The 13,628-nt window shown below is 40.1% G+C and overlaps 1 protein-coding gene across 3 annotated transcripts in view; it reads right to left on the reverse strand.

Moving 5' to 3' along the window:
- The window catches only part of ACTR3B (actin related protein 3B), a 1,280,959-nt gene extending 1,267,397 nt beyond the window's left edge, over positions 1 to 13,562 (reverse strand). The window contains exon 1 of one of the 3 annotated variants that reach the window (XM_044066887.1): positions 13,172 to 13,551. In XM_044066887.1, coding sequence (XP_043922822.1) covers positions 13,172 to 13,215 — 44 coding nt within the window. In that variant the 5' untranslated portion in view covers positions 13,216 to 13,551. Of the gene's footprint in view, positions 1 to 13,171 lie in introns of all 3 variants that reach the window. The other 2 variants (XM_044066888.1, XR_006364220.1) reach the window with 2 other exon arrangements.
- Positions 13,563 to 13,628: the final 66 nt, after the last annotated feature.

A 13,628-nucleotide genomic window follows, 5' to 3' on the forward strand; every position in this document is an offset into this window, starting at 1 on the left:
CCAATCCCTCCAAGCTACACGCTCTAGGGACCTAAACCTTGTCACCAGAATAAACAGAACATGCCGGAGGAATAGATTCCTGTCCCAGAGACTTCCCAAAGGCAAGCGTCCAGTCTGGTGGACCCCAGCCATAAACAAACTCTACAACAAAAGGAGGAAGCTACTACAAGATAGAGCAAAATCCTTAAAAGGTAAGACACCCTTGATCACTATAAGTAAAAAACTAAGAGCTCTCATAAAATCATCCAAAGCAAATTTTGAGAGAAAAATAGCTAAAGACTCAAAAGACAATCATAAGGCCTTCTTTAGCTATGTTAGAAACCTGGGAGGAACCTCCCAGATATGCTCAGAACTAGTTCAAAATGATGTGAAGATTACTGATCCTACAGACATTGCCAACATACTGGCTGACAGGTTCAGTGCAAACTTCTCCCCCCCCAAAAGGAGAGATATCTATACCAAGCGATTGCAGCCCCCCAAACATCTCCAACGCCCAAGTGAGAACTGCTCTCTCCAAAGCAAAAAACACAGCATCCATGGGACCTGATGGTGTCCCCGGCTGTGTGCTCCACGAACTCAACGAGGAATTAAACCCACAGCTAGGACAGCTGTTTAATCATAGTCTTACCTCTGGATACGTACCCAGGGAGTGGCGCACTGCAACTGTGGTCCCACTTCACAAAGGCGGTGCCTCCACCGACCCTGGAAATTACCGCCCCATTAGCTTGACAAGCCTTATCTGCAAAGCCATGGAGAGGATCATAATGGACCTCATAAATAAAGACATAGGGAATTTGCAGACTTTGGATCCATCCCAGTTTGGCTTTGTCAAAGGCAGATCATGCCTTCTAAACTTGGTTGACTTTTTCGAAACAGTCACCAAAGCCATTGATGAGGGAAAGGCAGTCCATACAGCCTACCTCGATCTGGCGAAGGCCTTCGATACAATACCCCACTCGGGTATCATTGAAAAACTCATCAGCTTAAATGTTAACCCATACATCACAAGATGGGTTGCAAACTGGCTGAGTGACAGAACCCACAGGGTCAGAGTTGCTGGCGCCATGTCAGACTCAAAGCCTGTCACAAGTGGTGTACCACAGGGCTCAGTCCTGGGCCCACTCTTGTTTGGCATCTACTTTTCCGAGTACAAGCAAACACAGGAGGGTTATGGCTGACAAAGTTTGCAGATGACTGCAAACTGGGCGCCATAGTAGAAAACACATCTGACACAGATATCCTTCAGAAGGGTCTCACAGAAACGGATAACTGGTGCCAGAGCCATGGCCTAAAGTTAAATGCCAAAAATGCATAGTCATACCCTTCGGGAAAAACAAGGTTACCCCTAGCTACCAAATAGGTGGCAATCCACTGAGCATAGAAGAAGTTATCAGGGACCTGGGGACCCAGGTTGATAGTAGTCTGTCATTCGACACCCATGTAGCTAAAGTAGTTAGGAAGACCTTCTACATTGCCCACCTTATCATGAAGGGATTCTCATCTAGATCAAGGGAGGTCATAGTCTCCCTATACTCATCACTCATCAGACCAATGATTGAGTACAATGCCCCATTCGGAATGTATCTGACCCGACACTTGCAGCAGCTGGAGAGGCCACAAAAGTTCCTCACCAAAAGGATAAAGGGTCTCAAACATCTGTCCTATGCTGCCCGACTGAAAGAACTCCAGCTCTATTCAGTCGCCACCGCTTGCTCAGAGGTGACCTTTGCCTAACATACAAGGCCATGTCAAACCCAGATTTGATGATTATGCTTCTCCTCTAAAAATCTAGATCCGTCAGAGCCACAAGGGCGAGACACTTAAACCTCGACACGGCTATTAATAGGACGCGCTGGAGGGATAGATTCATCACCCAAAGACTCCCTATGCTGTGGAATAAAATCCCGGTATATGTGAGGCAGAGCACCTCGCTGGCCTTGTTCAAGAGAAATCTTGACCAATGGATGGGAGATCGCAGATATACCCCAGGGATTACCTCAGTGTCACTGCTCAACAGAGGCACAGCAAAATAATGGGTATAGTTCCCCATACTAAAGGGGTGGCGTAAGCCACAAAACTATGGGCTAGGCTTGTAAATGCCCTCGGGCAGATAGCCTAGTATGAACCTATGAACCTATGAACCTATGGAATAAACTACCTATCTATATCAAACAAAGTTCCTCATTAGCACTATTCAAGGAAAATCTTGATGATTGGATAGGAAATAGGAAATTCACCCCGGGGATCACCTCTGTGGCTCTGCTCGACAGTGGCATAGGAAAATAATTTTCTTGGGAGGCAAAAGCCAGGATACCTTTTTGGCTGGGCTTGTATAGGCCCCAGGGCCGATAGCCTAGTACCTACCTATGAACCTATTAGCAGAAAGATTACTCCAGAGAAGTGGTACTCTCTGTGACACATATCCATCCCTCCAACATGTTCTGTTTATGTTGCAGAAAACATTATGATCTTTTGAACAGATGTTTAAGCCACCATTAGATTTAAAGTAAATCTGAAAAGATAAGATTGGTTGAGGCTTATAAGCGATGCAGAGGTCACCCTCACTAGCCTATAGGATACCGAGAAATGGGACATGGCTTTGAGATGGCCAGTGTAACTTTTATGATTTAGGCCCTTGAGTTTCTTGGTGAGAAATAATTGTGGTCATTCAAGTTGTGTCAAGTGTTTGGAGATGGACTGCCTATCCCAGCGGACTATAGGAAACTTTCATCATCCAGCTGGGGACATTTTAAGAGTTTCGCAGGTTCTAGCCTTTTGAATTCTGCACCATTTAACACATACAATACTTATTCATGTAGAGAAACATATCTGGTTCACACAGGCAACAGAAGAGAGAAGCACTACTATGTAGGCATTCAATGAGATATATTTTTTCTATGAGGTCCTGGGGACCACCGAGTGCAACAACATTGATATCAAGGCCCCACCTGTTCCACATGGCATCCAGTATTATCAGTAAGAATAGCTTCCATTCTGTCAGCTGCCAGGTGGTAAGCAGTGCAGATGGCATTATGTGCAATGAGTCTGTGCAACATCCAGGCAGTTCCCATGATTAATACATGCGACCTAAAGCATTTCATAAAGAAGGGCTTTCTACAGTGCCACCTTTTAGGATGACGCACACATTGCCACCCACAGAAGCCATAATTGTCCAGTCTCATGAACACATATTACAAACCACTTGCAGTAGTCGTTGTGTGTTGCAGGTGATGTCACATATGCCTTTGAGCCATAGCTGATTTTCTATATCAGCAACCCCTAGACCATGACCGAGATGGTGTATAATATCACACTGTCACAGACACAGAATATCATCAAACATATTCATAGGGCTAAAATCCTGCTTCTGCATTCTGGATACATCTGGGCTGCAGACAAATATTTGTGGTCTACACCATGCTATATAACATGGTGCCATGAAAAATGTTACAGCAAAGAGAGCCCATAGTACTGGCCAACATACCTGTGCTCACAGCAGCGGAGGAGTTGAGTAAGGAGTCATTGGAGGGCACTGCTACAGCAGGCCTCATTTGAGGAAGTTGTGAGTGCAGTGCATTGCAGCACTGACAAACAGGAGACAATTGGTCCATAACTATGGGTCACAACAAGACAAACAAAAAACAAAAGTGATGTATGCTTTTACACACCCAAGTTGTGCATTACAGTACACCAACCAGATATGCTGTGACCACACATTATCATACTTAGTTGCACCAGAGGGATGGGTGGGGCACAGTCATCACCATCTGCACAAGTGGAGGGGACACATTGCCATGTGACAATAATGCTTGCATAGGTGGAAGGGCTTTGGATGGTACACTGGTAAACAAGCACATGGCTAGAAAGTTGTGTGGTGTCAAGAATCACATCTTTGGGTGATGGGGTGGAGTTTCAAGGGCTGGAATGCTAGCTCGGTGCATCACGTGGCCTTGCAGTGTCATGTCTGTAGACAACTGGTCTAGGGGATGACACAGCGCATTGGTTACCAATGTAAGAATGTCACTGTGGGCCCTGCTGTTTGTTTCTTTCAGATGTATGACATCCACTATACTATGATCAGGCATGAGTACATGTTATTTGTGGTATAATTACAGAGGAGTGGGCTGGTATTTAATGGGGCCAGGAGTGAGTTCCCTCTTGGGTAAGCCCAGAGTGAAGCCAGATGAGCATTTAATTCATCCTGAGAACAGCACAGCACATCAGTTACCCATTAAGGAATGCAACTGTGAGTCCTGCTGTGTGGTTATGGCAGATGTATGGCATCCACTATGCCATGGTCACTCACGGGCACATGCTAGTTTTGGTATGGCTACAGTAAAGTAGATTGGTATTGAATGGGACCGTGAGTGGGATGCCTGATGGGGTTTGCCCACAATGCAGCCAGATGACTCTGAACATATCCAGGTGAGCATCAATGGCCAGAGGTAGAGGCCACCATGGAGGTGGACAGCCACATGCAGTTAAGGATGCACAACCAGAAATGGTGGCAGCCATGGACAGTATGGCCAACTCAGGAACTGTGTGAGTCATCTTTTTTAACCAGCTACACACACTTGCAGTATGCAACTCTTCCCTACAGCCACAGCAGCCAGTTCCCCACAGCCAAGTGGAAGCATTAATGGCTGTCAAATGAGGTGCCACTGTTTACAGTCCCTGAAATGGATGAAGGTCTTTATGCAGGCCACACAACAAACTGTGCAGCTCTGCCATGCTCTGATTAGCCACCATCTATGCCTAGGTCACAATCCTGCATATTCATTGAGTGATACTAAAAGTAACACTCAGGTCATTAAATATTCTGGTGTCATAGCATCAATGGCCAGCTGCACAGGTCTCCTCAATGGTAAGTGTGCACACATTACAGGCAATGTGGCCCTCTGATGCTGCCTATATTGGTGCTGACTGTGAATCAAGTGAGGATAACAAAGACGGAATGCCCTACACTAAACACTGGTGATGCCAGATATGCATCCTGGACCTCAGCTATTCCTTTATTTGTGGCAGAGGGGAGTGTGCCCTTTACTACTAACATTGTTGACAGCATTGGATTATGCCACGTGCCTGATGACATTATCATCAGCCTCCAGAGACATGCTGACATCAGGCATGTGCCAACTTGTGCAGAATCTTCTTCCAGTGGAACCTGTGAATGCAAACAGATAACTCACCAGTGTGAAAGTCGGTACATGAATTATTCCCACCACAATATAGCACAAAGACTGTTACATGCTAAAAATGTACATATACTTTGGGCGCATACATGCTTTGTGATGTAGGTTGTTTCTGTTGCAGTCCTAATGTCCCTGGGTGATAGAAATTCAGAATTATAAATCTCAGCAAATTGTGTAAAAGTGCCATGTAATGTCCTATAGGAGTGGCATGTGCCACTACTCAACTGCTGCAGACCCCCCCCCCCACACACACACACAATCAAGTAGCCATAACTTGTGTTACAGGTGGTCTATGTTGCAGCCCTGATGTCCCTAGGGAACATTAATACAGATGATTGTGTGTGAGCAAACCAAGCTCAAATGATGTGCATTGCCCTACAGGAATGACGTGCCACTACTAACCTAGGGCATCTCCAGAAGAAGGTCAGGCAGTCACGACCATCCTGGCTCCCACATCCAAGCCCATAATGAGAATGACTACTCTCTTAGTGTCACCTTTAAGGGGTAGTAGGAACTCCTCAGTGTCAGTGAGCTACAACTGCGTTAGGGTGCATGCCAGAGGTCAAATTTTCCCCAGCTAAATCCTCAGCCTTGGTACTGACATGGAGGTATCAGAAATCACATGATGCTCATGTACCAATGTCCCATTGTGACCACCCACCATAATGATGTCCTGTACCTGTCCCTGAAACACCCGGTCCTGGAAGGCTTTGTCTGCTTTATCTTTGACAAAGATTCACCTGACATTTGAACTTCCTAATGGTTCCCTTAAGCTCTTTACTAGTTTAAGTTTGCCCTTAAGGTAAATAGAATCAGACTCATTATAAGCATTAAGTAATTTATTTGTCTTCCTATATAATTTATCTACATAGGTATTCTACCAAGGGGGATTTTTTTTTATTTCTCAATATATTTGATGCAGACAGGGACTACCTTATCAACATAGTTATTTAAGGGGGTAGACATAAGAGGCATAGGCAGCAGCTTTATCATTGGGCAAATTATTTTATCATCAAAGGAGAATTATATCAGAAATTATATACTTGTATGCCAGACATCCAAATGGATATTGCTAAAGATGCCTTGGAAGAAGACCAGATCTTTCTGGAAGGATAAATCTGATAAAGCTTAGTACAGAATTGCCTCCAGAAGTGAAGGTGTATTCCAATCCCTATATAGCACCTGAACCATGGAAGAAAGCAGTACAGCGAGGTACCAAAGGCAGACATGTACAGAAGGAAGTCTGGCAGAAATTTCAAACTAAGAAACCAAGAATTAATGCTGAAAATTAAACAGTAATACAAAATGAGAAAAGTGAGAATTTTGATAGTGAAAGAGAAAACTTTGGAAGCAGAACACATGTAAATGCAGTAAAGTGAAAGAATTATAATAATGAAGTTAGCGTTGCCTTTGAACAAAATAATAAAGAATCAAAACTCAGGCAGAGTAACCAGTTATATAACATGGACTCTTATCAGCGGGAATAGTCTCAGTAAGGAAAAAGCAAAAGTTGACAATCATTTTTAATTCTACATATAGCACAGTATAAGGGATTAAGAATGACAATGCCAGTGGATTACGCAAATTAGATACTGAAGGAACAGAGTACTATGTATTACCCCCACAAATCAACCTTCAAAAGATCTCCATTGTCAGAATTTGAGGTGGCAGATGTACTGGCTTACGTTTCAGGATGTAGTGGAAGCATACTACAATGTCATTACAGGGGTGACTTGCTGTTAAGCAATACTGTTTTTGTGGCCCTTTGGCCCTGCATTCCACCCTGAAACTTTGATGTCTAATAAACTGTCTGCAACATGGAAACAACCACCTTCCTATATTGGGATGACTTATTCAAATCCCACAACATCTCCATTTATGTTCAAAGGCCACAGTTTTGAGATGAGACATGCTTTATGTAGTATTTTGCAATAATGAATGCTGTATGTGATATAAATTATTGTAAGAAAAGCTACATTTTAAGTGTGTTGGCTTTAAAGCATTGCCAATGCCATTGTATGATGAAAACAGTATGCAAATAATGTTATCCTTTAAGAACATTCAGGTAATGCTATGTATTAGCTATAGGAGAAATTATTTTGTATTGGGTTAATGAGAAATTAACAGATCAATTACATGATTTATTCTTGTATAAAAGTTTTTCTAAGCCTTGTCAGATTCATTAGAGTCTCAGGGAGGAAATTCATTGAAGTTCTATGTGCCAGATTCACCAGAGACTCAAAGGGCAGAATCTGTGTCTTAGACTGGAATTTGAGTGTATCCTATTGTTGTTGTGCCTCAGATGAACATGGATCATCATGCCTGTATAGGGATTCCTGTAAAGGAAGAGTATTTCTGAATGCCTAGAATGGGATGATTTACAGATACAGTGAAATCATAGGCCTGGAATGGAATGTTTCAGGTGTGATAACAGTTTCATTTGCAGCCTGCAATAAGCTCATCTTAGTTGGTTAAGAAGACAGTTTTACATTTGGACTTTTTATTTCAGTGATACAAGAATCCATACATGGTCATTTTCTGTTGTTACTTTTGTGACAACTGTCATCAAAATATCACTATAGTGTGTGTGTGTGTGTGTGTGTGTGTGTGTGTGTGTGTGTGTGTATATATATATATATATATATATATATATATATAAATATATATATATATATATATTTATATATATATATATATATATATATATATATATATATATATATATATATAATATATAAACATATACATATATATATAAATACATGATATATAATATGTAGTATATATATAATATACATACTCACATATATAATACATATATATATATATATATATATATATATATATATATATTAGATCAGCGAATGCTTAAACAAGTGAATGCTGATTGATCGACCTTATTTTAGCGAAAGTGAAAAATATCAAAGCAGCAGAAACTCAAATTTTTTCCTAGGGAAAGAATTCGGTTGTCTGTTTCTGTTGCTTCAGTATTTTCAGTGCTGTGGTGAAAAGTTACGGGTTGGATTCAAGTAAGTGTACGATTGTGTGGATGTGAGTGTTAGGGTGGTTTAGGTGAGTTAGGGTTAGGGCTCGGGTTAGGTATGTGTGCGATTGTCTGGACATGAGGGTTAGGGCGGAATTAGGTGAGTTAGGGTTAGGGAGCAGATGAGGTGAGTGTGCGATAGTGATGGACCTTAGAGTTAGGGTTTGGGTTAAGGTAAGTGGATAGTTAGTGGTGTGTGCATAGATTACTGCAGGGTTAGGTGTCAGATTTTAGGTGTATGTGTGTGGATTTCTGTCTGTTTGGTGTGCTTGTGTTGTGTGTATGTGTTTTGAATCAGCGATTTTTTTCCCTAGGAAAAAAATCGCTGATCTGACAGTTCGCAATTGTAAGCTTTCGCTTACATAAGGTTGACCAATCAGCGTTCGCTTTTTTAAGCGTTCGCTGATATAATATAGACCATATATATATATATATATATATATATATATATATATATACATATCTAATATATATTATATATATATATATATAATATATATATATATATAATATATATATATATATATATAATATATATATATATAATATAATATATATATTTTATATATATATATTATATATATGTATTATATATATATATATATATATATATATATATATTATATATATTATTATATATATATATTGATGTAATGATACTGGTTGAATCAACATTAAGTCAACATGACTAACACTGACATAGTAATGACACAACAAAAACTGACACATTTCTCTGCATCCACCAAGTTACTCCTCGGAACATGCAATCTTCAAGAACAGTGTTTTGCACCTCCCACACTCTTTGCTTATTATATACAATAACTCCTAAGTTTGCACAGTGTCACACAACTGTTGACCATCTGTTTTGCCGCCTAAAGTGTGCTGACAAAACAGTATGATTTAACATCAGATCAGCTAAGACCATATAATCCATATAGCTGACGTACACACACATACAAGCACACACACACACACACACACACACACACACACACACACACACACACACACACACACACACACACACATGCATACACACACACACACACACACACACACACACACACACACACACACACACATACATACACACACACACACACACACACACACACACACACATACACACACACACACACAAACACACACACATATACGTACAATGTATACTTGTGTGTGTATATAATACAAACACATAGAATTTGCAAGTCATTGAAACTCATCAAAATCAGAATCAACAAGATACTGCAGTAAAAAGTATTTTAAGGTTGCTTTGCTCCTCCTCCTTCTTATTTAATTGTAGACTATCTTCTAAATTGCAGCACTTTGAATCAAAGGGGCTGAATCCCAACAAAATGAGTTTGAATAAGTTCAGGTTATAATAAATTAATGGTTCCCATGACACATAAAAAAACATGAACACAATTCAAAGCATCAGTACTTAAGGCATCTAATAAGACCCGAGACAGTGAAGCTTCCTTTCCAGTGGACCAAAAGATCTGACAGAACTAGCACCTATATCACAAAGAGCATCTGACCCAGCTTTGCAGCCTCAGAGCAGAATCTTCTGAGCAGTTGTTAAAAAATTAAGGGGCAGACACCGTTACTTAATGTGGCAAACCCAAAGGTTATTGTTCATAAACAAAGACATGGAAGAAGCGGTATAAATTTTGACTATCCAAATACAATACTTTCTAACATTCTTACCTTACCTTACTACTATCTCCTTTCTATTATGTTTACTACTCAGACAGATAGTGTAATACCTTCATATACCAGTATGTTTAGAGAAAAATACATACAGGAACTCTAAGATGTGGTTTAAAAAAATTAAAATCAATTATCGTGTGACGAAATCTAAGAATTATATCCAAGTTTTTGGTGCAATTTCCAGTTATTACTATGACTTCTTGGAATATCTGCAGAAGTGGCTGATGGAGTGCTTGCTAAACAACAAAAAGTTACCACTTGTGGTACCTTCATGAATGCAGCCTCAGATTGTCCAGCTGCAGGATTTACCAGTGTTTCTTTTTTTTCAGAAAAATGGAAAATCAGTATCTCCAAATACATACACTGACAAATACATAAGCTCCTAATACAATCAATAAATACAGTAAACCAACATTTATCTATCTGTAAAGATAAAGCACATTTTGCATTTTGTGTCCCTTCGTGATTCTATATATTTCCATACCTGCACGTGTTACTTGTTGTTTGTTTTTAACTGTTTCAACTACAATGCACCACTTCTAAAGGCAAATCACATAGAACATCAGTGCCTTCAAATTGCTGTTCATACCAAATATCCAGTGCACCATTATTCCTTGTACCACTGTTCTTGACAACTGATTAGCTTTGACTTACTTTCAGCTCACCAAGCTACAGCCTAGTGAATAATGTTGTATAAAAGTGCTGTTATATTGATTACACAAAAGGTTGGAATAGTGGACAGATGCAACTGCAGATGTGGTAGAAGTAATGGTGAAAGCTTAAAACAAATGAAACTTGTGGACAAGCATATCCTTTGGCCTTCCTAATTTCTCTATCAAGGTTCACCTTTCAGAGACATGTTATGGGCAGAGATAGGGACTTATCTACATATAATGCAAAAGGTGAAAAATGTTGAAAAACCGTGTCAGAAAATGCAGAGGAATGTATATATATATTGAAACAAATGAGCTGTTTACATCTGATCATACTTAACACAAACACAGTTTTATAATTTCCTTCCAAGTCCTAACAGCAGTATAACAGTTTTAACAGAAAAGTTGCATACTTTTTAAAATGTTTTGCCAATCCTAAGATGAAAATCAGTCAATATAAAACTATTAAAATTGATATCTTAATCAAGCAAACATGGAAATACAATTTAATTTTTGGCCTTTGTATCACTCTAACATCAACTCTGTCTGCATCCCACAACCCTTTTTATTTAGTTTGTTTTTTATTACTTTATTTAATATTTAAGACATACAAACTGTGCCCAATGACAACTAACAATTCATTACAAGGAAAAATACAAAAAACAATTATACACATGGTGCAACATTTCAACAGGAGCATAAAAGCAGTATGAAAGTAGAATATACCACCAGTTCTATCAAAAGATGCAGTTAGATAAATCCTACTGTCTGACAAAGGACACTTATTAAGCTGACCAAGCAGGAAAATATGGCTGTCCCCGGTGTGGCATCATTCTGTATTATACAAACAATACAACATTTAATCAAGAACATGAATGTATATGCAATACAATAGTACATACCACCATCCCCATAACAGAGATATAAATAGATAAGTTGTACTCTATACTCTCCCATAGGGCTAAAATGGCAGACTCTCCTTGGACTGCAGCCACCTGGTAAGAAGGGCTGCACAATCACAGCCTCTAATTAAAGCTGTATGCATGGGAAGACAGGGGTGTCCCATGGCTGGCATCGTCCCCAATTAATACCACACATAAATTATGTAAAAACAAAGATGTACAGACAATATGAAAGCACAGCATACCACCAATCCCATAACAAAGACACAAATAGTACTCACTGGCCTCTCTTCCCCAGATGACAAAGACCAACTTTTTCACCAGCAAGGGGCTACCTTGAGAGAAAAGGTAACCGAGGTGGAGGCCAAGCACAGAAACAGACTGTTCTTGCTGCAGCATCATTCTCAGTACCAGACGGAAGTTTGGATATATGCATCTAACCCTTCCCTTGTTGGCCAGAAGGTTCATAGAGAAATGCTTGCAATGTTAGCCCCATGTAAGTGCATTTGTAAAAGGCAACCAATGCCCCAGGCTTAGGGGCTCTGCACTCCTTAATAAGTCTGAGCTCCTTCAGTTTTAAATAAAACAACAGTACAACCAAGGCCTATCCCGGGAAGCACACTTGCAGCAGGCCTTTTCTAACCTCTTTCCTCTCAGAAGGGCAAATCAGTATTGACCTGCATCCCCAACCCTCCTCTGACTGCTCAAGAGTCTGGACTCATAGTCATATCTTTGCCTTCAGGGGGTCCATTTGACCCAGAATCTCTGTGTTAATAGCACTGTCAGAAACTACAAATGAACACTTGATAAAATCCTCAGTACTTCCAGCGGAATAACAAGTAAGCATATAACTAAAAACTATGGTTTAAGAGTTGTACTTAGTCCATCCCTAACCACTATGCTGTACAAATATCAATATTTCATTGCTTTTCTTATCTTAAACAGAAAATACTTCAAATGTGGGCAATAATCCTTTACATGTCGCTCACACACATTCACACATTCTCACATTCTCTCTCTCTCTCTCTCTCACACACACACACACACACACACTAATTTAGGTACACAGTATGCATCTAATACATGTGCCAATGTGACAGAACTCCATGGAGTTAGGAAAGATAAAATAAGGAAGGCATCTCATAACCTGGATCAGGGATGATAAACTGTGGCCTGTAATATCACCACCAAACTGATTTCATACCCAATATTTTTCGCATATTGTACACTATTGTTGCATGCAAAGTACCGCAGCTATAGCAACCCGACTACAGACTATATCCTTTTATAATCTATTCTGGATTAAGAAGTTTGAAAACGACACACTAATCACCCAAGTATAGCTCTAAGCTTTATTTCTGATGCACAACACTCTAATCAAGTTCCAAACTGCAACTGTGACCTCAGTCAAGTGTGCACGTTGCTTTAAGCCCTTTATTTTAAAGTAAAAAATTATCAATGTCATAGACATACAAAAGACATATAACACAGCACCGTACAGCACTAAAACTAGAATACTGCATACCTTGCAGTTAATGCAGTCCGTGCGTGCACATATTTTATACTGTGGAAACACCTATTCTGATGTTAACGTCAAAACTGGCAAACAACCATAAAACAACAGGTCATCATATTTAACCAAGTTTAAAATAATACATGCTGCCTACTCACCCCGTTCCACAGTCAATGACACAAGGAGGTAATTTTCCTGCCATGGTTTAATGGAATTCGTTTAAAGTGCAGGGATCGCTTAAAAACTGTGAAAACAGTACATCATCTAAAATTCAGTTACTATGATAGAATAATATCCAAAGCCCTGAGACAGCAAGGCAAGCCAGCATGCCAGAGATGACAGCAAGACTGCTTCCTGGGTTACTGAGAAGAGGGGGGCGTGAGAACGGGGGCGTTTGCCATGCTTGCCATGGAGATGGAGCAAGTGTGCCCGGATGTACGCTGGAACAGGTGTACAGTTGGAAAGATCGCAGTTTGCTAAAAGTTGTCGCTCATGAAATTGTCATTCGGCAGTTTTATGATGCAGAGTGAGGGACGTCAATGAACAAGGTCTGCAGTTGGTCAAACTGGCTGCATACCCTTACTATGAATTAACCTGCAGAAGTTGGCAAGTGCA

This window comes from Protopterus annectens, chromosome 3.part1 (assembly GCF_019279795.1).
Source record: "Protopterus annectens isolate FY-2018-M chromosome 3.part1, PAN1.0, whole genome shotgun sequence".
NCBI lineage: Eukaryota > Metazoa > Chordata > Ceratodontiformes > Protopteridae > Protopterus > Protopterus annectens.